Source organism: Anguilla anguilla, chromosome 10 (assembly GCF_013347855.1).
Source record: "Anguilla anguilla isolate fAngAng1 chromosome 10, fAngAng1.pri, whole genome shotgun sequence".
NCBI classification, from domain to species: Eukaryota; Metazoa; Chordata; class Actinopteri; order Anguilliformes; family Anguillidae; genus Anguilla; species Anguilla anguilla.
In genome coordinates, this window is record NC_049210.1 from 40,433,847 (window position 1) to 40,457,901 (window position 24,055).

Sequence of the window (24,055 nt, forward strand, 5' to 3'; positions counted from 1 at the left end):
ATATTTCTTTCAAGTTTTAAACCAATTATAACCATTAGATTGTTATAAACATTATTCGATTAGCGTGACCTGTTCAGTAGAGGACAGGATGGGCGTGTATCCAGTGCTCATGAACATCCACATCCGTGAGACACGTCAAGTCTTGTTGCTAGGTCAGAGCCGGTTAGAGCAGATTGTCCCATGCAGTAACATTACACTACCAGACCAAATAAAACAAGATAAACTGGCTTTACCATTGTATAGTTTAACCTGAAGACCATTCAATGCGTGATAACATTGTAAGACTGAGCACTGTGCACTAACATTAGATTCTACAGAAGTCTGAAACTCCAGATCTTGCACCCAAATGAAGTAAGGCTTTGATGCCACATGGCTAAGTTTGAAAGCTGTTTAATTATCCACGCGCGCATCTGATCTGTGACAAGTTTCGGGCAAAAATGGGCACTGCAAATACTAACTGTATGGGTTATAATATTGCACTGTCTGTGGGCTCCAAAAATAAAACCCATTTCATGCAGGTCTCTTCATTTTTGGCAAAAAGAAAAAAGCATAATGCTTTTTCTGCATCCAGAGAAGGGGCAATGCTTAGGCATTTTCAACCTAGCTTGCTTTGCTCACACAAAACAGTGGTAAGAGCATCATTTACATATTACATGTAGGAAGGATTTCACTGGGCTTAGTGCTTTTGTTACATAACTAACACAGAGTTAACCCCACTCACCGAAAACCTGGCTTTTATCCAAGTGGAAAAGCAAGCCAGTTTGCAGCACAGGCTTTAACTTATTCACTTATTTATTTATGTATTTATTTATTTATTTATTTTTGCAAGAATAATTTTGAAATACATCAGAGCCGTTTGTGAATGCGAAAAAGTATTAAAACAACACATCAGCAAATAATTCACAGAATTCAGTTTCCTGGACCTTCAAAATGAAAGGGCTCATCTTTGAATTCACTGACGGTCCGCAGTGCGTGTACATTTCCTGACAGAAGCGCCCTCTGTTGGTAAAGACCATAAATTAGGCCAGCCTCGTTAAATTTCTACAGATCCGTTCTCGAGTTGAACTGGCGTGTGAAAGGATGCCAAGAGCCAATAAGTGGGGAGAGTAAAGTGTTTGTGCGTGTTTTATTTTTCAAAGCTCTCTGTGAGGGGAAAGACTCCTGGTTAAATAAGAGCAGAACCAAGTGGACGGCCTTTACGCAGTGGGTCAAAGCGGGTCGGAGAAAGAACGCCATCGCAGGAGCAAGAGAAGGTACTGTAAGCACGATCGGTGGTGGGTCCACTGAGCGGCTCATCCTACCGAAATAGATTACATTCATCATTCATGTAACCTGTTCATGAACTTGCGCATGTAACCAAGAGTATGTCTGAGTGTACCCATGCATACCTCTGCCAATCCTAATGCTTTAATCCCATGTATGGATTTGCCACAACAGAAAATCTCAACAGAAATCCAACCAGAATAATTCAGAATCTAATCCTAAACGGCCTCTCTGAGTGAGGAGTGGAGTTTGGCGTTCTTTAGGTATAAAGCACACAGTGGACCCTCTGGTATTAACGCCAGGCCAGCGCAGGCAGTTCTGTGCCCCCGTTGCTCAGTCCTCCACTGTCGCCGTGTCTCAAAGATACCCATCCGGCTGGCGCAGGGCAAAGAGACTGTGAGGAGGAAGGCTCGAACGATGTGAAGATATTCATCCCCTACGACTCTGCCAAGCTGTGCATCACATAGGTACCGGCGTCAATTTAAATCTTTCATTTCTCTTAACAAACAACAGTGGCTTCAAATTTACAAGTTCCATTAAGTATATCAAGTTCCATCGCCTTGGTAACATGTCTTCTTATGCAAACCCACAATAAAAGGGGCAATCAACCATTCAAATTTGATTGAACACTGAAACATAATTACTTTCCATGCTTTATCGAAGTAATGTGTGACTTTGCAGTCCACTTAAGGCATTCCTCTATGCTTAAAATAATACAAACTGTGCTTTATCAACAGACTAATCCTTGTCTCAACACAGAGTCTTAGACACAGAAAAATGTGCTTACACGTCCACCCATCTAACATGTGACTAAATAGCATGGAAGATATTTTGATGCCTGCAACATATAAACAATCAGTGTTCTGTAGAGAATTATCTCACTGTTCTTTGGTTCATCATATGATAGCAGTCCTTTGGGGGGGGGGGGGGGCATTATGATGTCATATGTTCTCTCCCCATTGGTGGACAAAGCCCCATTGACACAAACACACCCACACATACACATACACACCCACACAGATGTACACGGCCAGGAAATACCTCACCCAGGGTAGGGAAAGATCATTCTATATGCCGAGCCTTAACATAATAACAGATTTAAAAGACGGTCATTCAAATTGCTGGGCGTTGTAGCACTATTCTACACGTCTTCTAAAATATCTTTGGCCAGTTTCCTGTGCTAAGTCTCTCGGCCGGTACTATTGCTCCACACCCTACAGATAGCCGAAGACATGCAGCTAATGAGGAACAGGCATCTGGAAATGGTCCAGGAGCTGGAGGAGAATTTCCAGATGGCTTCCCAACAGAACCAGGTGCCTGCAGGTTATCTGATGCACAGAAGCGCACAATGAAAAAATAATGTAAAGTACTGCTGAGGAGACACATGTCAACAGCTGAGCCTGGATGATGAGCTAGACTGGCAGACATGATGATACTGATATCCATGCTCTTAACATGCTGTGTGTGTGTGTGTGTGTGTGTGTGTGTGTGTGTGTGTTTGTGTTTGTGTGTGTGTGTGTGTGTGTGTGTGTGTGCATATTCCCATGTGTGTATTTCTGTGTGTTTTAGGAGAAAACCGTACAGAAGATTAGAATGCACTACCAAAACAAACTCAATACCTTAAAAAGAGTTCTGGACACCTACCAGGAAAGAGTGGAGGAGAAAAATGTCTATATGGAAGAGAGACTGAAGGTCAAAGTTCATTTTCTTTTCCATAACATGTACAGTTTTGTGTTTTTTTTCATGCAAGTATGAATGTGTCACCTTTTGCTGTTAATGTTCTCTGAAAAAGTTGACACTACTCATTTTATGAATATAGCATGTTACTGTTGATGGCTTATGAATTGGACATGTGTCTGATAAAGCTGTATAAATATTGCTTATTTGTTAATGTTTTATTAATAGGACATTCAGCAGTAAATGCTTCATGAATACAACCTGTTGTTTATGTTTTATGAATATAGCTTGTTGACTTCAATGGCTTATCTTATGGTGTACACTCCTCTTCTCCATTGGCTCAGACACTGAAAGACCAGAACCAGAAGCACATAGAGGAGAAGATCAACCTCCTGGACCAGATCAAAGCAGAGGCTACCCATTGGGACAGAGAGAAGGTTGCCATGTTTTCATTGGTCCATCCTTTCTTTTTTGCCCTTGTATGGTCAGAACAGAAACTGAATCTAATGAGTAAAAATAATAAGAACAACACAAGTATGGTGATTTTGAAAATATCAATGTTACAGGTCCTACAAGAAAAATGGGAAAGTGGAAACCAGGTGATGCAAATTGAAATGTCTGGATGCATTACTGTTTCACATTGCAGAACAAGATGCTAGATCTGTTTTCCTCCAAGCTAGACCTCCTACACAGCCACCAGGCATCCAGTAAGTGTGTGTGTGTGTGTGTGTGTGTGTGTGTGTGACATTTGTGTTTGTTTTGACTCTCAGTTCATCAAGTTATGACTATAACAGTATTGCCAACAGTGATAAAACTCATATTGTAAAATACAAATTTGCACAGCAGTGTCATTGGTTTTTAATCTTTAAACACCTTATTACTGACGATGGAATGTAACCAATCTGGTAATTCTATATGTATGCTAAATGACTCTGAACCCTGTCTCTGCTGATAGCCACAGGTATAGACAGTTCAATTTCCATGCACTTTTGTAGCCTTGCAGGAGCTGCAGATCACTCGACTAGAACTAGGAAAGGTTCAGGAGATGCTGAAGCCTGCTGAGGCTGAGGAACAGCCCCCTCTCGTGGAGAGCAGTGGTACAGGTCTAGACAACACTGCGGAAAATCCGATAAAAGTAAGGAAGAGCAGGGGTTGGCTGTTGTTGGAGGGAGGCCTTCTCTCTGAACCCGAGGGTTACTGGGTTGAATCCTGGCTGTACCCCATTTATGTAACCGTAAGCACAGGATCTTCTCTGATTTGATCACATATTATAAGGTTAAAAGTCATTACTTTTAGGCTTAATGCAAGTCCATAGTACATTTAAATGGAAAATAATATTACCATATTTTTTAGAAAGAAAGTGTGAAAATTGTTCAACAGCCTTTTTTATTTTAATTTTTTTCCTCTTCCTTATGACTCAAACTAATGTTAAGCTCCACCTGCTTTCACAGTCAGGAGCTGAAAGAGCTGCACAGACTCAAGGGGGTGCTGGTGGCAAACTGCCTCTAGAGGGCGCCAAAGCCCGGCTAGAGGTCCTGAAGGAGAGCTTGTACAAACGAGAGCGGGAAATCACGCAGCTTCTGCAGGGGGACACAGACAGCAGCGGGCTGGAGGGGGAACCAAACCAACCCCCCACAACACGGCTGGGGTGCTCAGCCCTGCTCAACGCTCTCGTACATAAGGTGAGAGCAGCTCGAACCCATGACCATAGCATAGAATGACCTACCAAGCACTTTTTGCACAGTACCCATTACTGGCAATTTAACAATTTAACTAAATTTAGCAATTCATAAGACAGACACAATAATGACTAAGAACAACACACAATACTACCACAGCAGAATAGAGTGCAGAAGTGATGTGACTGGTTATAAAACAGTGACATGTCTTAATGTCATAAAAGACAATACATTTACATGAGTCATTGGCAGGATGTTAGTCAACATTCCCAACTCTGGAAATTGCCATGGACAGTCGTTCATATACAGCCAGAGTTCCACACTTGCGTCTTAGTAGATAAAGGTGAAATAGTGTGTATATTTTTGCTGCAGGCGCACTGCGTCTATGTGGAAGTAGCAGAGGCGAAGCTCCTGGTGGACTCCATGGTCGAGGAGAACCAGCTGGCGCTGGAGCGAGCCAGGGAATTCCTGGAGCGACCGCAGACGACCCCGCCGGAACACGGAAGCGCTGAAGAGGGAACCCCGACGGTCGAGCGGTTAGGATTCGCTGGGACCATCGACCGCTAATCAGGAAAAAAACCATATCCCACTTTTAATATACTCTAGGCCCCATGCAGAGATGCATACAGTGGTTGTTTGGCATACTTAATAATAGTAATGGATATGTATGACACATCTTAAGCAGTTTACAGGGAACTCACATGAACCACCACTAATGTTTAGCCCCCACCTCTGTGATGCATGCAGTCATCTTCTGCCAGAACACGCCAGACTTAACAACCAGATGTGTCCCAAATGTTCGCAAAACACTTCGAAATTAGCCACAAATCCCATGTCTCTCTCTGCATTTATCCCTCGAGCAGTTTTAACGATTTGACACGTGCATTTCAGCTGCAGGGGCGACGAGAACCAGGAGCACCAAGCCGATCTTCAGACCTCCCAGATGACACTGCAGAAAGTTGAAATCATTCAAACCGCTCTGGAGTGCATCAGAAAGGGAACCAGACCTGGTAAAATACTCCACACTGACACACAGGAATACACCTAGGCATACAGTATATAGCATTCAGTTTGTGTGTGCTATATATTTTCTTATTTGCTAGGTTCCCTTTCAGCATCCAATCAACTTCCAGGTGTTCAGTTCTATCACCTATTAAGGAGATACAACATGGATTCCTCCCCTCGAATCAGGGATTGATGTAAACCTGGGTACCTCAGATGAGTGTATGTAATCTCTGGCCAATAAGTGGCCTTAATGGATCATCAGTCACATAGAAAATAAAACAAGCAGTAACACTGGTCTGAGGGGCCAGATTAAAGTATACTAAAGTTATTAAAAAGTTAATAAAGTTTGGGAGCACAGTGCAGTGCTTTTGCACTCTATGCAGTATAAAAGACTGGTTTATTGAGTGGCTGAGAAACCTATTGACATATTTCCATGTATAAATGAATGATGTATGTTGTCAAAGTTAGTATGTAAAATCCTTGAAATAGTCCATGAAAGTTATAAAATAAGAATAAGATAGACTTTATTAATCCCCAGGTGGGGAAATGTGGGTGAAATTAAATTAAATTGGGGAATATTGTAATTCCCGTTGTGTCGCACGTCAGGGCTCTTCGAGTTTGTCTTTTCGGTGTCCCCAGGCCTGGACAGCGCCTGGGAAATCTGCCACAGCTGTGCTGAGCCAGGACCAGAACCGGACCAGGACAACCTCCAAGTGAGCATGAAAGAACAAGAGAGAAAAAGACAGGCAGGGAGAGAGAAAGAGAGACAGAGGAGCAGAGAAAGAGGAAAAAAAGCGAGCCACAGAGACAGGGGAGTGAATATGTGAAAGAGACTGAGAAAGAGAGAAATGGAGGGAGAGGAGAGGCAGAGAGGGAGAAACAACTAGCGGGAGAGGGGACAGAGAAAGCGTCCTTCCTTTTAGTGTTTCTTTCACCAGAAGCAGAGTACAGCAACTCATGTAAGTGACCCACTAATAGAAGATTATAGTCCCATTTAAAATAGCTTTTGAAAACCCAAGTGTAATAACAGTTTGTGTACATTTGTGAGTATGTGTGTGTGCATGAATTGTTAGATCTCTATTGGTATCTATTATAACTATTGCACTGCCACACAAGTAGACAGACAGCAACTGAAATATATTTGGGCCTTTATAATATATCTTATAAATGTGGACCTAAATAAAGAATTCCAGTGTGTGTTGGTGTGTGTGCGTGTGCTTGTGTATGTGTGTGTGTGTGTGTGTTTGTGTGTTTTTCAGGGTCTCGATGGGGCTGTAAGACACAGCGAGTATTTCACTGCAGAGAGAGTGAAATCTGTGGGTCAGCAGCTTCTGCAGGTACAGGCGGAGGTAAGTACAGTGTATGGACCTAAACATCATCGCCCCCTGTAGGCCTGTATTTCTACTGCAGTGACATGTGACTCAGATTAGTGCTTCATAACCAGTGATTGGTCATGGTATTTCTTTTGCACCAAACATCGGTTATCTTATTAGTTTTGCGTGTGCTAAAAGGTTTTCCACATGCTAAGGGTTTTAGGAAATCAGGCTCTTAATTACCAAACTCACTGTGACCAATCCGTGCACTCGCATATGTTCAATTAACTCATCAGTGGGTCCTGGTCCTTTTGGTTTGAAATCTCTGCATTCAATGACCGTTTTAGTTCCAGTGAGTCAGAATGGCATTTGCTTGCCTCTATTTCCCTCACTACAGTAATCCATCAGCGGTGTGCCGTGCCCCCAGTAAAACGCTCATGTGACTAACTGTGCAGACCAACCATGAAATGCTCACGCTCACGCAACCCAGCATGCATCCAGCAGGGATGATGTAATGCGTATCGCTGCCATTTCCCTCTGGCACAGGAAGTGAGCTCTCGTGGCTGTTGCGTGTCTTTGGAACCCTTCAGACCCCCAAGTTCCAAGGCAACAGAGATCAAAAGGACCAGTTCAGACATGGGGGGGTGGATGGGGGTGGAGTGATGTCATAATGAAATGACATAAACCAAGGTCTCTATAATCAACCCTCAACCTGAATCAAAAGTATGACATATATTGATGTTCTGTAGTTATGAATATCCTACTTCACGTGTGTTGCAGTGCCTTGAAAAGTTTAACACCCTTCGAGCACTTTCTGCAGAACACTGCAAGCACTTTTTAGAGACAACCTGCAAAGCACAAGGCTTGCTTCGTTAGCTATACAGAGCTTCACTGTGCAAGTCTCTCTCATTTCACCCACAGTTACAGCAGGTCAGAGACGAGAACAAGAGGATCATTGAAAACTACAACTCAGAGCGAATCATGAGGAAAAAATACTACAACATGGTGGAGGACATGAAAGGTAAAACTGTGTACAGAATTTCGAGATTTTTTGAGTTTATCGACTTTAAAGGCTATGTATGTGAGTGGAGTAGCATCCTTTTACACTGAATATGTTTATGTTGAGTCATAGCTAATGGATATGTCACCTGTAGGCAAAATCCGAGTGTTCTGTCGCATACGGCCCATGAGCAGAATGGAGACCGCCGGCGGGAGCAAAGCGGCGGTCGACTGCGTGGACGAGTACTCCGTCGTCGTGGAAACCCCGCGGGGCTGGAAAGAGTTCCAGTTCGACAGAGTTTTCGGCACGGCCAGCTCGCAGGAAGAGGTCTTCCAGGACACAAGCAGGTGAATCCCGCTGGACGCGTCCGCCGGGCTGGCTGGCTGGCTTTCCAGCTGCCGGATTAAACGGAGCCGCGTGATTGGCCGCGAGAAAGCGTTCGCCGAGCTTTTCGCTTTTCCCGTCGGGGATCTCTGCGTCGGCTTTCACGGCGAAGACGGTTCCCGCGGTGCGACAGCCGTGCAAATTGCTTCCCTAAAGCTCGCCGTGGCTTAGAAATGGGAACGCGGTATCATTGTCATGGAAAGCATTTTTTCTCCTCCCCCCCCCAAAAAAAACCCGAGACATCTTACTTAAGTCTGTCAAAACAGACTGAATAAGAGCACTGTGTTCAACAGCGGCTACAAACTCATGCTGAAATTGAGCTTCTTTGTACACAAAATGAAGTAAATTGCAGGGTAGCCTAATTAACGCTTATCCCAGTTAAACATTCTTATCTGATTGAGAGAGAATGAATATAACCAGTATTAATGGTAGTAACAGTTGCAGTAGGGACATCCTTAGTAATTGCAGTGGTCCTAGTTTTATAGCAGCAACTTAGCAAATGCAGTTTTAGTTGGGTTAGCAGTACTAATAGTACCAGAAGCAGCAGGACTGTGCTTTACTCTTAACAGAAGAATGAAATGTACTCAATCTGAACCGATGTACATTGAACATTTTACTGTGTAGTCGTAGTAGCAGTAGTAGCAATGCAATGTTAGCAGTAGCAATAATAACTGCAAGGCTGGATCTAGGACTTCACTGGGAGGGGATCAGTTCTCTGGATCTGCCCCAAAGATGTACATCTTAAGCCAGTGATCTTCAGTCCTGGTCCTGGAGGGCTGCGGGGTCTGTTGGTTTTTGTTTTCGCCTTTTGCCTGAATTTTAGCAATTAATTAGGACCCAGGAAACCAGGTGAGGTGAGTTAACTGTGTAATCGACTGCTTTAATTGATCAACCAAGTGCACAGTAACAACAAAAACCAGCAGACCCTGCAGACTGCCAGGACCAGGAACGAAGTTGGCACCGTCATAAACGATCACAGTGTGTAGTAATAAGCTGTGTGCATATTTTCCAGGTTGATCCAGTCAGCGATGGATGGATTTAACGTCTGCATCTTCGCGTACGGGCAGACGGGTTCGGGGAAGACCTTCACCATGGTGGGCGACAAAGACCTACGGAGTCCTGGCATCATGCCCAGAACTTTCCGGAAGATATTCGATCTCATCCAAGAGAATGCGGCCAAGTTTGATTTCAAGGTACGGCAGGCACAGCCTCTGTACACAGCCTCTGTACACAGGACAGCCTGCGGAAGGTCCAGTGGATCCCATCCGCCTGGCCCCTGCATCTTCAGCCTGTACTAAGACCCCCCAAACCCCCCCGTCCGTTCTACTTTTCCCCCAGGTCTCGGCCTACATGCTGGAGCTTTACAACGACCGCCTGCTGGACCTCTTAGTCAGCCCCGCCGAGGCTTTCGGCAGGAAAATCGAAATCAAGAAGGACAAAAAGGGTCTGGTTTTCCCTCAGGGGGCGGAGACGACGGCGGTCGGCAGCGCCGAGGAGCTCTTCGCGCTGTTCCAGCAGGGCTGCGCCAACCGGCACATCGCGGCCACGAGTACGCGCCCCGTCAGGGGAACGCGAGCACAACCCCAGTCCTGTACGGCCGCGCCGCCTGCTGGCTTCGGCTGCCTGTCAAAGCTTAAGGGCCTAACCTAAGGCACTGATTGGCTGGAAGAGTCCACGCGCCTTGTTTTCAGGCCCTGAATTGGCCTAAAACCATAAAAAATATGCAGTCGCAACGGCCCTCCAGGACTGGAGTTTGTCTGGCACCCCTGTGCTCAAAGAGAACTTCAAACACAGGTCCCTATTTGACAGAGCTCTGGGATTCTTCCTCTATTCCATTCTTTTCTGGTTTTAAGTCACAGTTGTAAAAATAAAATGGCAGATACAGGTACATTTATAGTGCCAATTTTCTGCATTTCTTACTTTCAATACAACATGATACAAAGGAGCTGTTTCCATGAGTTATGAGCTTTAAGATGTTAAATATAAAATGTCAGACACTAGCTCGGATTTATGTTTCATGGTCACAATGTCCTAGTTTCCTCAGGATTCCTTTTAACCCTGATAAAATAATAAAATATATTTGTGAGAGTGTGTGTATGTAATTTTTAGGAATACACAAAACACAAAAGCATTTGTAAACCGGGCGTATACTTATTTCCAGAGATGAATGTGGAGAGCTCTCGCTCTCACCTGATCATCGGGATCACTGTCGAGAGCACCAACCTGACCAATGGGAGCGTGAGCTACGGGAAGCTGAGTCTGGTAGACCTGGCGGGGAGCGAGCGGGCAGCCAAGACAGGGGCCAAAGACGATCAGCTGAAGGTGCGCTGACCAGCGCCCCCTACAGCACGGCAAGAGAAACAACAGTTTGGAAAGGGCCAGCTAAACCTGGTCCTACAGAGCTACGGGGTGTGCTGGATTTGCTCATTACTCACCGCTTAATTATCAATTAAAGCACTTTATTACAGTTAACTGACCACAACTGGTGTTTCTGACTGGCTGCTGATTTTAAGGCGTAAACAAAAACCTGTAGACCCTGCTGCTCTTCAATTGCAAAAGCAAGACCTCCCCCTGTTTTTGCAAAAATAATATTTTTAGAGGTTTGCATATTCACTGCATATTTATACATAACAACATAGTTTTTTTTTCATTGTAAGGAACTCATTTTCTCTCTCTTTTCCAGGAAGCCAATTCTATCAACAAGTCCCTGAGCGCTCTGGGAGACGTGATCTTCGCCCTGTCCTCGGAGCAGCCCCACGTCCCGTACCGGAACAACAAGCTGACGCAGGTCATGCAGGACTCCCTGGGGGGAAACGCCAAGACGCTCATGTTCGTCAACGTGTCCCCGTCCGACTGCAACGCCGAGGAGACTCTCACGTCCCTCACGTGAGTCACACCCTGACCTCTGACCCCCGATCCCCACTATCCTGTCCTGACTCCCTCCATTTTCAGTGAGACTGCATACAATGCATTTGTTACTTTTGCACAGAACAATAATGGATTTTATTCTACCTGCACAATAATGTGCTTTGCTAACATGTTCACCGTGCTGTTCTCTCATTTGGACCATTTGGTCTCCTAGATACGCAACACGGGTCAAGGCCATAACCAACAGTGCCCAGAAGAACCTGGAGAGCAAAGAGATTACTCACCTCAAAGAGGTAGGTCACTGCTGCTGATATACCCGCCAATGTAATACCTATCTGACACAGAAGCATATACCTACGTGAAGGCAACAAATCATGTAACAAATCATGCTGCACATCTGTTACATGAGTACCCATGTGTGCTTCGAACATGCAAGGTAAGAACATGCATCAAGCTCAGACCGAATGCTAGTTTACTGAAATATTTGACGGCAATATTTTCTAACGATTTCCTTGGTTCCGGATTCAAAAATGTACTTTCTTTGTCTGTAAACGTGTCGGGGATGCTTTGCTGCAGCGAGCTTCCCAGCGATGGCTCTCTTACCCCGCCTACGGCGTTTCCTTTTCAGATAATCCTGAAGTTGAAATCAGGGCAGCCTTTGGAGGAGGAAGTGTGATTTCCTAATTCAACAGTCTGATCAACGTTATCATTCTCCTATACACGGAACAAATGTTGAATGTTGTTCAGAAGAGCTTTACTTTGTTATTTGTTATTTGGTTTGTTAAGTGCATTATGTCGCTAAACTGGTATGGATGTGACTGAAGATGAGAATTTATCAGCTGATATTTTGAAATATTTGTATATTCAATTTAGACTATGATCAAATAAATGAATTTTTAATTGCACTAGTTTGTTGTTTCTTCTTCTTTCCTTGAAGTACAACTCACTTGGATTCTGCATTTTGAATAATCCTGTGGGGTTTCACTGAAGGTATAGTTCTGACGTCTCTGTTTCTATAACTGAAGTACTGATGTGTTTGGACTGTATGCACGTACTCTGTGCATTCCAACATTTCTTTTACAGGAACACAAAGGCATTCTCACTTAAAACATGGAGAAATTTTATGCTGTGTACGTGCTGAAGCGTTTCCCAATTTGTTCCTACATTTGTGCACCACCGACACCTTTCCAAGGCAAACAAATCCACGCCAAAAAAACTAGCACAGGACCGCACGGAGGAGACCGGCAGCACCGGGGTCCTGGGAATCGCGTGCAGGAGTGGAATGGGAGAGTGGAACGCCAGGAATAGCAGCACGGAGAGAGGCCCCCTAGGGGGGCCCTGGGATCACGGGCCCGACAGCAGCAATTATGAAGTCACTTTGCCAGTCTGCGATTCAATTGTGGGAGGGAAAAAGCATCTCAGAGAGCGACCGGGCTGCTTCGGAAGGGAGAGAGACAGAGAAAAAGAGAAAGAGAGAGAGAGTGAGAGAAAGAGAGAGAGAGTGACCGCCTTCAACTAAGTCACTCAGGAGTAACCATGAGATTATGAGAATTTCTCTCCCGACAACAAGCATTTTTTCAGGAGCCACAGGATGAGGTAATGCTGTATCGGAGTCACGGCTCCATTTATAAAGGGAGTGTGTGTGTGTGTGCCCGTCATGTAGCGAAAGCAACCCACGCATCGAGAATAATTCCCCGAGCCCCATGCTGAAGGTTGTGGTTCAGCGATTCCCAATCGTCTGGTTGACCCGGCCCCCGAATGAACAGAACCTCTTTTTGTGTGTCGACCGTCCCCGTAGGTCCCTCTACAGTCGCACATTATCGTCGCGAATAAAAGGAGAGGCGTACTGGCAGGCGGAGAGGAGCCAGTCAGTCTTCGGACCTTTGGATGGACACGTCCGTGATGCATACTGTAGGGCCGACCTGCACGACTTTCCTCCTTCTACAGAGGAACTCTTTTTTTTCCCCAGAGCCTAACCGATCCTTATTAATTGCGTTTTCGTTCGTGTTTATCGTTTGCCGATCCCGCTTTTTGTTTCTTCTCCGTCTGCCGGTCTCATCCCTTCTTCTTGTTTTCTCTTTTTCTCGCGTTCGCCACGCAGATGTACTCCACACACGCCCAACGCAGTCTGTTATTATTAATTACCGTGCATTTTAAACCCGTACTGCGCGCTCCCTCTTCCAGAACAAATTGAAAGACAACGGAGCTTATCAGAGCACAAAGGGGCAGGGCCGCCTGACTGTCCCGTCTCTCCTTCATGCGAAGACGGCTGCTATTTCTGCCAATTAAACTTCCCATCCACTTTACCAAAAAAAAACGCTTATTTTTCTCTGCTTGCAACTTCACAGTAAACGCAGACATAGATTTCTATCATTTAAAATAATAATTTTAAAAATTCAACAAGGGTTTACTTAGTGTTTCTTTCATCGCTGACTCAGAAATTAACCTCAGGAGTATTCCCATGTGAAGAACATGTCATGTCATGAACATGTAACATGTCAAGGACACGTGCACGTAGCTTCTGGAAGCTGTCTCAAAAACTTGTACGGGAGCCAAGTATCTTGGGTCAAAAATCACAACCGCCAAAAAAGCAGTTTTGATATGCTTGACTTGTAGTTTATTTGACAGGTACATTAACTGTCAGAGCTGCTTTTCATAGACTACAACCATTACATACAGTAGTATTGTCATTATAAAAGTGTTAAAGCACACATTCTATACAATTCATACATGGTTACAGACGACATAAGGTGCATATAGATATATTTCTCCATCTGAAAGAGCATTCATTCACTATTATCATACGCAGATTAAATCACTGTACAGACAAGTGCTTAGTGATGATGTACACTAGTGACATCCATATTCTTCTAGCCAACATGTTCTGTAAAAAGACATTATCTGACATATTATGCTAAAACCCTCTTGTCCATTTTAAGTGTTCGCACAGACACTCAGAAATAGGTTTCTACATCTAAATTTTGCAGTAGAATGTAAAAGTAAAACTTGTAAAATGTTAAACCAGTTAAAATGTACAAGCCCTAATTCGGAGGGGTTAACTGCAGCTACAAGGGTAGCTCCCCCTCACCTTGGTGTCAGGTAAGAATTTGATCCTGTGAAGCCCCTTGGGCTCTGGTGATTTGTGATGGTTTAATTACTCTGTGGTCGTTTTTTTTTCCCCAAACTCTCTCTCTCTCTCTGTGCCTAGCTACCGGCTCCATAGGGGACGGGCCCGTGCCAAAAATCCGCCGCGAAGGAGCCAGCCGAATTCATGCCGGCTCTCAGAGCTTGATTAACTCATCAAGATATCCCGTCTAATTTAATGAAATTCCGTCACGGCGTTTAGTTCCGGCCCAAATCTCCCACCACGCATCGCTTTTCCAATTTATTTATCTCAGCCCAATTTCTCTCGTTCCCCGTTTCATTCCCCCCCCCCCTCGCGGTCTTGTTTTGTAAGACTTGTAAAAAGGCCTTTTAAACACAGAGACTAATTCTAATTGCAGCGCCCGGAGGAGGGGAGATAATTAAGACGTACAGAATCTGTCATGACAGGAGAGCAGGACGGCTAGCGCGGAGACTGGCTAAGCTAATAGCTTTAGACACGCCGAAGGCAGTTCCTAAATCCCGGAGTTAAGAACACAGTCCCCGACGCACAGGCATTGTCCCGCTGAACTCATTGCTAAGGATACGCAATGTTCCCTGTGCACTTATCCATCTCGGGAAAAAAAAAATATGTGAATGTTTCAATGTAATGAACTCCTGTTAGATACATTTAGGCGTTTCTTTCTGGGAAACTGTCAAGAAGTTTTGCAAAGTAGAAATTGCTCATGAAAGCACTTGTGCAACTCCTCATAAAGGCATTAAATATACATTATTAAGGAATCATACTTAATATACTTCATAAATTGTTCTCTTGGGCCCTCCTTTTTGTTTATAATGCACATATGGCTATGGCGCTTATGCTAGTGAGTGGAAGGCTATTATGCTAACACTGCTGAGAGATGGCTATGGCGCTAATGCTAGTGAGTGGAAGGCTATTATGCTAACATTGTTGACAGATGGCTATGGCGCTAATGCTAGTGAGTGGAAGGCTATTATGCTAACATTGTTGACAGATGGCTATGGCGCTAATGCTAGAGAGAGGAAGGCTATTATGCTAACCCTGGTGAGGGAAGGCTATGATGCTAATGCTAGTGAGAGGAAGGCTATTATGCTAACCCTGATGAGAGAAGGCTATGGCGCTAACGGCGTGGCAAGACCGCAATCTTATATGGCTTGGGTTTCATGGTCAGGCCAAACTCGGCAGCGAGGTCGAGCTCCTGGCCTGGCACATTTTCAATCTGGAGGTGGTGAAGAAGCGTGGTGAGGAAGATGAACATCTCCAGCCGGGCGAAGTTGTCACCGAGGCATCGCCTCTTACCCATCCCAAATATCATCACCTTTTCTGTCAAGTCCTTGTTCAGATGCCCAGAGCCATCTAGAAACCTCTCAGGCCGGAACGAGCCAGGATCACCCCATAAGTCTCTGGAAAAAGGAAACAAACAAATGCAATTGAGTCAAAGGTTAAAAATGGCCAGCTCATTATACCCCCTTCTCACTGTAGAGCTGGAACTAGGCTGGCTCATTGTACCCTTGTCCAACTGTAGATAAAGTCTGCCTCATAAGTAAACACAGTTTACATGCAGTTAAATTTAGTGGTATTCAGACAGCTTTGTGAAAGTGGTTGTTTTTTGTGAAAGTTTGGCAGAGCATCTCAAAGGATTACATCAGGTACCTAGTGATGCCCATGAGTAGCAGACTCAATTCAGTCATCAAATGTAAGGTGTTTGCGACAAAATACTGACCTTGCAGATCATTAAATTTGTCAAAACGTACTTTGTCTCAATACTTATGCTGACCTGAAATAAGGGGACTTGACTAACTGAATGGTATTGTTGTAATATAGCTCAATGTCTGTTTAAAAAAACACACACATGAAATAAATTCAGATATTGCTCATTTTGCCTCCTTGTCATTGTTTGATTTGAAATACAGATTTGATTTGATACAGAGGAAAAACAACCACACAACTCTCCAAATGATTTTGCATTTAACTGTACATATACTGTATACTGAATACCATACAACTGTCGCAATACTTTTGAATTTACCTGCACATATAGGCACTGCATACACAATACCATAAGGACAAGGTGTGCCCGCACTCACGTGTCATGGTTCACTTGATACTGGTTGATGAAAATGCAGGTGTCTTTGGGAATAAAATATCCATTCAGGACACTGTTGTCTGTGGTGCTGAAAGACACAGAGGGGAAAGACTAAAGAAGGTGACAGGCCACACAGATTTATTTAACAGGAATGAACAACAGCCAGTATGTGATAAACACAAACAATGCACGCGATACATTACTAATAGCCTTGTCTTACCAGTGCGGTATTGTGAAGGGAACATACGACGCGTGTCTGAATACTTCATATATAAAAGCCTCCGTTAAGGGCATGTTGGGTTTGTCCTCAAACCTCGGCAGTCTGTCGGAGCCAATCTTCTCACCTAAACCGAGACAAAGAAAGACATAAAAGTTGTGCCTGTAACCAACCTTATTTCCAACACTGAAGATGTATAGGCGGGCACTGGAGACACGACTAAAGCGCTCGAGCGATCATTTGGTAATGAGTTCTGCCGCCACCCGCAACGAAAGAAACGGTAGAAACTCTGGTTCTGGAAAATGCAAACTCGGCACATTATGTTAGTGTTCATCGGATTCAAAAGAAAAGTCCAGACTCAGCAAATGAGTCCGACCTTTTCGTGCGCCGCGGAGAATTAAAAAGGAAGGCAGAGACGCACGTGCGCACAGGATGCGCTGATAAATCATCCCCTCCTTACATGCGATACAGACTTAACACAAAAATAACGCACAAGGAAATATATTTCTGTGACACGGAAAGACATACTTTTATTAAATATGAATTGTTTTGTTTAACTGAAATACACCACTCCCAAATGCACAACACTTCCACGGTTAATCATAAAAATGCTGCTTAAAACGCTTGATATATTGCATTACTTCCACAAATGTATCTCCAACAGCACTGGAAGACTAGAGGAAATACAATCATCAACTAAATGGTGGACAACTGTATTCTGAATATAAAGGCAATTATATTGGAATTGCTATAAAATGATTTCCTCCTTGAGCTTCTGCGCTGTAAAATGTTGTGTTACATCAACTCTGTTAGAGAAAATGCTATGCTGTATGTTCATATCTTTTCAGGACAGTTATATTTTCAAGAGATGAGCAACAGCAAGACAACTATACCAGTTCTACGGTATGCTTATGTGGAACGCTATTTGTAAACACATGGTCAGGAAGCACATTACCTATTTCCTGATTAATTTTAGCCTGGATGTCAGGGAACTTTATAAGGTAGAGCAGACTCCACTGTAAACCTGCTATGATGGTGTCAAATCCTGAAAGAGAACAAAAACAATTATTATTATTATTATTATTATTATTATTATTATTATTCATCAGTTTATAGTCTCACCATCCTGGACTTCACCCCCCCCCCCCCCCCCCCCCACAACTTGACCCCCATCCTCCCTCCAACGGCAATCAAGACCCAGGGAACTATAAAACAGCATTTTCGCTGGCCGCCAGCAGCTGCCTGGACCGCTTCCCAAAGAGCAGACGTCATTTTCTTTCCCAGGCATCTCTCTGTCATTCACCCATGAGGATTGAACAGGGTTCCAGCTCCTGCGTGTTCTGGCAGGGCACCTCACCGAGAGAAACAGGCCTCAGGACGTGACACTGTAAATCAGGCCAGAACCCTGTTCCTGGAGATCTACCATCCTGTAGTCTTTCATTTCAACCATAATTTGGCACCCCTGATTCCACTAGTAAACAGCTCATTGAGATCTCTAGACGTTGAATGAGGTGGGGCTTTGTTAGGGCTGGAGGGGATACCTACAGGACGGTAGATCTCCAGGAACAGGGTTGGCCAGCTGTGCCGTAAATCTTTACACAAATGATGAAAAATGTAGATTTATACAGGTGTGGAACACACTTTTCAACACATTTAGGATTTCTACAGAACCTGAGGAAGCCTTTCAGCCAAGTTAAATAGCCAGCAGACTTTTATTCTGTTTTTGGTTGCATAACAGCAGAGTATGGACAAGCTCCACCCTCCTGCTGATGAGCTTGTTTTGCAAGAGCCAATGCACACATCCGCCAACTATGTTAAAATTTCTCAGGCACTCTGTATGAAAAGAACTGTCTTGTTGTGGATAATTTTTTTCACAAAGTACCTGGTAAATAACAAGACCAGTATGCGACCAATACAGCTCTGTTAGCTGTAGGCTTCTCTTACCTGCCCCAAAAATGTCGATGACAGAGTGCACTATCTGACTGTTGGTGAGCATGTCGGTCTGTCTGTCCTCCTGCCTGTCCTCACAAAGTGCGATCAGGGCATCCGTGATGTCGCGGATACAGCTCTGCACCAAAGGCAAAGACAAAATCACCCGTTACCTAGTCTCGCCCCCCAGTCACTCACCAGAGCAGTGGTGTCTGACGCCAGCCCTGGAGAAGCTGCAGATTGTAGCATTGTAGCCCTTCAGGACTTGAGTTTGACACCCCTGCTCTAAAGCATCTACAATGAGAACTTAGCTTCTGAAGTAGCTTCTGTTCCCATCAGCCTGACTGGCTCTGGCCAGCGTTACATTACAGGTTGGTGGCAGAGTTGGCTTAAAATGCTCCCTCTCATTGAAGCCCAACCCAAACTAAATTATGATTGATCAGAAGTAAATGACAACTAGTCTATCCTTCTGAGAGCCAGCAAAACAAGTTCTAAGCATTTCAAATTTTTCACAAAATGAAATATAGCGGTGGACGATTTGTGTTATGGCGTTGCTTTGCATCCTGTGGTCCTGGAGCTCATACGTAGTCTAAATGCTCATGGGAGAGTGTAATGAGGGCATACTGCGCCCCAAAAATGAGCTAGGGTGAGTGTTAGCAAAGAGAGGAAAGCAGGAAAAAAACAGCATAAGACATGTGAAAGGGAAGCGATCTGATGAAGCTAACAGAAACATTGCTTTTTCATAATTATGTGTGTGTTTACCTTGTTAAAGGTGGTGAGATGCTCCTGGATGTTCCTCTCCATGAAGCTGTTCATCCTGTGTATGTACTGGACCATCTTGCGGAGGGAAGGGCTGGGCAGGTAGCGAAACACGGGAAAGAAGTCGGCCAGGTTCCCCGAGGCGAAGATGCGCTGCACCTCGTTGTTGATTTGGACGATGCTGAGGAAGTCCTTGTCGTCGCGGTCGTAGCGCTTGCCGAAGCAGAGCGCGCACACCACGTTGGCGACGGACGTGACCAGCGGTACGGCGGGATCCGCGCCCTCGCCCCCGCCGTTGCCCCGGAGATCCTCCACCATCCTCAGAGCCTCGGCCCGCACGTGCTCCTCCAGCAGGCAGGAGCAGGAGGAGTCCCGGGCCTCCGCCTGGGAGAAGGAGCGCAGGGCGTTCCGGCAGATCCTCTTGTGGCTGACCCAGGCCTCGCCGTACTTCTCGCTGAAGGTCATGCTGGTGCCGTTGGCCACGGCGGAGAAGGTGAAGAGGTCGGGCCGCCCGGCGAAGGCCTCGCCCTGCCGCACCAGGGCCTTCCGGATGGTTCCGTAGCCGCTCAGCACCACCACCTCCAGGGAGCCCATCTTCACGCGGAAGACGTCCCCGTACTCGGCCCGCATGCCGGTCAGGGACAGGTGCATCTGGTCCCCCAGCTGGAAGAGGTTCCCCACCAGGGGCCAGGGGGTGGGCCCCGGGGGCCGCTGCGGGCTCTGCCCGTCGGGGACGCCGCAGTCCCTGCCCCTCAGGGCCAGCAGGATCACCACGACAACGCAGAGCACCACCGTCAAACTGGACGTGGATGTTAGCATGTCCTCCAGCAAGACCTTCCACACCAGTGTTTCCATGGTCCTGAAATGCTTCACAGGAAAAACATGAAATCAGATCAAACATTTTTGTTAAATATATTGGTATAAAATATATGAACCTCATATGGAAGACTACACTAGAGTAAATCAGCAGATGCTCTTATCCAGGGTGACTTACAACGTAGGAGAACTAGCGCATTCACCTAATTTATAATGAGCGAGACCGATGAGTATACTGTATGTACAGTGTAAGAAAATACAAGCATACTGTATATGCAAAAAAATCTTTTATATTTATTATGTATGAATCTATGAAAGTACACAGTCAAATGACCAGTGTTAAATCAACTCTTACAGAGTACATAAGGTCCCAATCTGGACCAGAGCAGGACCGTATGCACTCTGTAAGAGTTGATTTAACACTGTGAATTTTACTGTATAACATTCTCTCCTTAACAAATATAGCCCAGTTTTGTGTTTTGTTAATTCGTGGGAATTTAATTTGATTCCAGGCATGTTATGAGTGTCAGAATTTCATGAACACTGCACGCGTCGATTTCCAGTAGGTTAATCAGAACTCTGGGATGCATTCCCTGTCTTGCTATATTGAACGTTTGCAGATTCAGTTTAGCCTAAGATAAGTAGATATGTGATATGACGTTATATGTATTCTGAGTGTTGCTCAACACTCAGTGGCGCAACAGTTAATAAAGATAGTTCGTGTGCATCGACCGCTGTTGTAATCCATAAGTGGATAAATAGCTGCTACTGTACACACGTTACATTGTAAATGTGCAGTGTTAATTCAACTGAGCAAAACCATATGTAAGACTTCACTTAACACTGAACATTTTACTGTGTATACACAGTTTAAAACACTCTCGGGCAAATTATATCAGTTATCTGGTCTTCACGAGACAGTTAAATAGACGCGCCAACTATTTAAACCTGCAGTAAGGCTGTCCTTTGAATACTAGACAAAACGTGTCTCGCTTACCCAAACGGCGGTAAAGCCCAGACGCAGTTGCGTCTGTCACAGACCCGTTATAACACCAACAAAAGGGCATAAAGCATGAAAATCACAGTATAATTTAGAGATTGAGATCAAAATTAAGTTTAAAACAGCACCACCACATCTATGCGTAACAGACAAATGTATTATACTTACAGAGGAGCACCCCAAAGGAGATTATTCCTTATGTGGCTTCCAGACTCCCTTTATAGAAGCTGTGTGACCCCCTGCAAAGTGAATAGTTGGAGAGTATCATGACTTGCAACGCAGCGCCACAGTATTGCAATCGGAGCCAGGAACTGTTTGGAGTAGTGGGGAGATCTGAGTATTTACGCAAATACAGAAATCGCACAGTCGCCTCGGCTGAGTGCATGTTTTCTCTTTCTTTCTAGACATTGTTTTGAAACTCGGCATGGCTGTTATTCGCTGTAGGTGGTGTTCTTTCAAATGTGCATTTTTATGTTTTTGTTTTGTGTGTGTGTGTGTGTGTGTGTGTTGCCTAACCGATAATTACACAGCGCAGACAATTCGGGAGAGATCCCTGTGCACAGGACCTGAGAGCGCGCGACGCCAAAAGTCTGCGGCGCACTGAAATTGCACCCGGTAAAGCAGAAAAGAAAATTTCCGTTTCGAAGAAACAAGTGGCGTAACGTATCGTTATGATGTAGAGACATTTTCCAGACTCAGGCCATTTGAACTTGGATCTAGTGTGGTGTGACTTTTCGAGGAAGTTGGTACAGACTATATCTCATAAACCACCTTGATCTCTGACAGAGGATGTGGTTATTCTCCAAAACTGGTCTGGTATGATTTAGAAACCTCAGGCAAGTATTTGACTTGATCCCATTACCTAATCCGTCCGCACATAAACATATTTTTTGCAAGAGGACGATTTTACTTCGCATTTAAACGTTTACTACAGGCATCCCGAAAACTCATCCAAGTGACTGAAACAAAAGAAATGAACCAGGAAACAGAATTTAGCACAGTGAGCGTAATGCCTTCCAGATGAGAGTAGCAATTTTCATTGTAAAGAGAGATAGAGAAGACTGGTTTTAATTACTGGCTTTATAATGATTTGGCAGACAAAATAATATTTGGCCGCACGGTTAAGACAATATATCGGTTAACGGCTGTAGCCTACTCTTATTCATCGTGAGTAGCGACTATAGCCTACATATAAGACGGGACACTGTCTCCTCCCGTCTTCTCCCCCCTTAATCGTTTTGTCTTTTCGTCGGTTTGAAATGGTGTGTCAAACCGACTTACTTTGATTATCCATGTTCCATGTTATCCATGTTCTACTTTCATAGTTTAAACAAAATTAATGACGGCGCATGAAGAAAAATTGTTATTCCAGGTTATTTTTAAATTTATAGAATATCAGGTGATCGAATTTACCTGGTTTTCAATTTATTTTACCATGGTTACGTGACATCATCTTTGACTAAACTGTTAGTCCGATTATTCCCCACATGGCGGCGCATTCACTCCAAATTTGAATAGAGAAAGAGGCAGCGCGAGGGAATGTGAACTGGCCACCTTTGGGCTAAAAGGCCGAAATCTTTTGAACCGAGAAATCCTACCCTATTTAATGTTTGTAGCAAACTGATGTAGAGCGTAGAGATGGCACACCATATTCTGCAATAATACATACGACAACCTACTTTAGAATTTCTGAGCAGGGTAGGGAGTTCAGTGACAAGAGATCCATGGTTTTACACTATTTGGAATGACGCTGTTGCACCCTATGAATGGGATCTTGATTTAGGCCTACATCATGTGCGATGAATCAAAACATTAACATTATTGAATCCAGTGTTAGAGAGCAAAACTGAACACAGAAACAGGTCTGCCATAAATCGGACATGATCATGCTCATCTCTACAGAGATGGAATTGCTTCACTCTTTTGTTGTAAGTAAGACTGTAAGTTGGGGTCCACTGTTGGGTTGTAGGAGGATTGAGGTAGGTCACAAGACACAGTATAAAATAATTTACGGTATAGAATGTGCTTTCCAATGACAGTCACGAGAAATTAAAAGCCTAACTAGAAATCACTGGATCCGTCTTTCCAAAGTGCAATGTATGGAATTCTGGAGATGGGTCAGGCATTTCTGAGCCAATTGTAGATGGGTAGGGCATGTGGGGGAACCAATCACGTGTGTCTGAAATGTGGGGAGGGGGTTCCGTTCCAACTCCTGGAAAGTGATTAGAATCAGAACACACTGCTTTCCTCAGGCATTTGCACCACAGAGTCCTTAGCTTCACTCCGCATTTGTTTAAAAAAAAAAAAAAACAACATTTGGATGGGCGGTGAAAAAGGGGGAGGGTGAATTGGTTTTGAGGAAAACCATATGTCCTTACTAGGGGAAAAAATTTGAATTTGTTTTTAGTTTTTTTTTTTTTTTACAGATTCAGTGCTTGGCGTGAAGCAATTTGTGGTATGTATATTTGTCGTCATCTGCTGTTCAAAAATATGGAAGGATAAACCTTTCATTTCTCAAATCAAGCATTCATTTTGTTAGGCCCAGGGGCAGAACATGTTAGGAACACAAGGGCAGTGTGATGTGGGTAATACGCAGATCCTGAATGACATTGTAGTAAAATCCTCGTCTGTCTCTAGGGTTCAGCTTGTTCTTAGAAAGCCCTTACAAAATATGTCTGACAGCAGATTTCTTCCAGCTGGAAAGATGGCATGTTTCCAGCAAATAAGACCACTGCCATACAACTTTCAATGCTCTCTACAAGAAGGTGTATTTGCACTAAATTATAAGTGATAACTTTGTGGCACAGTCTTTGTCGAACGGTGTCGAATTTTCTTAATGCCACATTACATCACAAGTAGATATTCGTGTAACAGACCAAACATTCCATTCCATTGATTTAAGGACTTTTAATTTGTCCGCACAGTGTCAATTTTGTTA

The 24,055-nt window shown here is 44.2% G+C and overlaps 2 protein-coding genes across 2 annotated transcripts; one reads left to right on the top strand and one right to left on the bottom strand.

Moving 5' to 3' along the window:
* Positions 1 to 2,487: 2,487 nt before the first annotated feature.
* Positions 2,488 to 12,038, top strand: LOC118237155 (kinesin-like protein KIN-14Q). Its single transcript, XM_035435619.1, has 18 exons — positions 2,488 to 2,576; positions 2,833 to 2,955; positions 3,285 to 3,377; positions 3,587 to 3,647; positions 3,936 to 4,174; positions 4,392 to 4,622; positions 4,992 to 5,155; positions 5,511 to 5,629; positions 6,264 to 6,337; positions 6,884 to 6,973; positions 7,859 to 7,958; positions 8,092 to 8,284; positions 9,334 to 9,514; positions 9,660 to 9,870; positions 10,483 to 10,643; positions 11,005 to 11,207; positions 11,404 to 11,482; positions 11,818 to 12,038. Exons 1-18 carry the CDS (start codon positions 2,496 to 2,498, stop codon positions 11,863 to 11,865), a joined length of 2,451 nt encoding a protein of 816 aa, XP_035291510.1. The 5' UTR covers positions 2,488 to 2,495; the 3' UTR covers positions 11,866 to 12,038.
* Positions 12,039 to 14,367: 2,329 nt separating this feature from the next.
* Positions 14,368 to 21,443, bottom strand: LOC118237367 (cytochrome P450 1A1). The gene is made up of 7 exons (XM_035436000.1): positions 21,286 to 21,443; positions 19,305 to 20,168; positions 18,558 to 18,681; positions 17,569 to 17,658; positions 16,617 to 16,740; positions 16,398 to 16,484; positions 14,368 to 15,713 (listed from the first exon to the last, which is right to left on the bottom strand). The coding sequence occupies exons 2-7, from the start codon at positions 20,154 to 20,156 to the stop codon at positions 15,431 to 15,433; spliced, it is 1,560 nt and encodes a 519-aa protein (XP_035291891.1). The 5' UTR covers positions 20,157 to 20,168; positions 21,286 to 21,443; the 3' UTR covers positions 14,368 to 15,430.
* Positions 21,444 to 24,055: the final 2,612 nt, after the last annotated feature.

Coding starts and splice junctions, on each gene's coding strand:
- LOC118237155 (XM_035435619.1), top strand. CDS start 2,496: ATGCAGCTAATGAGGAACAGGCATCTGGAAATGGTCCAGGAGCTGGAG. Junction 2,577..2,832: donor TGGCTTCCCAACAGAACCAG/GTGCCTGCAGGT, acceptor TGTGTGTTTTAG/GAGAAAACCGTACAGAAGAT. Junction 5,156..5,510: donor GGAACCCCGACGGTCGAGCG/GTTAGGATTCGC, acceptor CGTGCATTTCAG/CTGCAGGGGCGACGAGAACC.
- LOC118237367 (XM_035436000.1), bottom strand. CDS start 20,156: ATGGAAACACTGGTGTGGAAGGTCTTGCTGGAGGACATGCTAACATCC. Junction 16,741..17,568: donor TAAAATTAATCAGGAAATAG/GTAATGTGCTTC, acceptor GTCTCGGTTTAG/GTGAGAAGATTGGCTCCGAC. Junction 15,714..16,397: donor TATCAAGTGAACCATGACAC/GTGAGTGCGGGC, acceptor TCCTTTTTCCAG/AGACTTATGGGGTGATCCTG.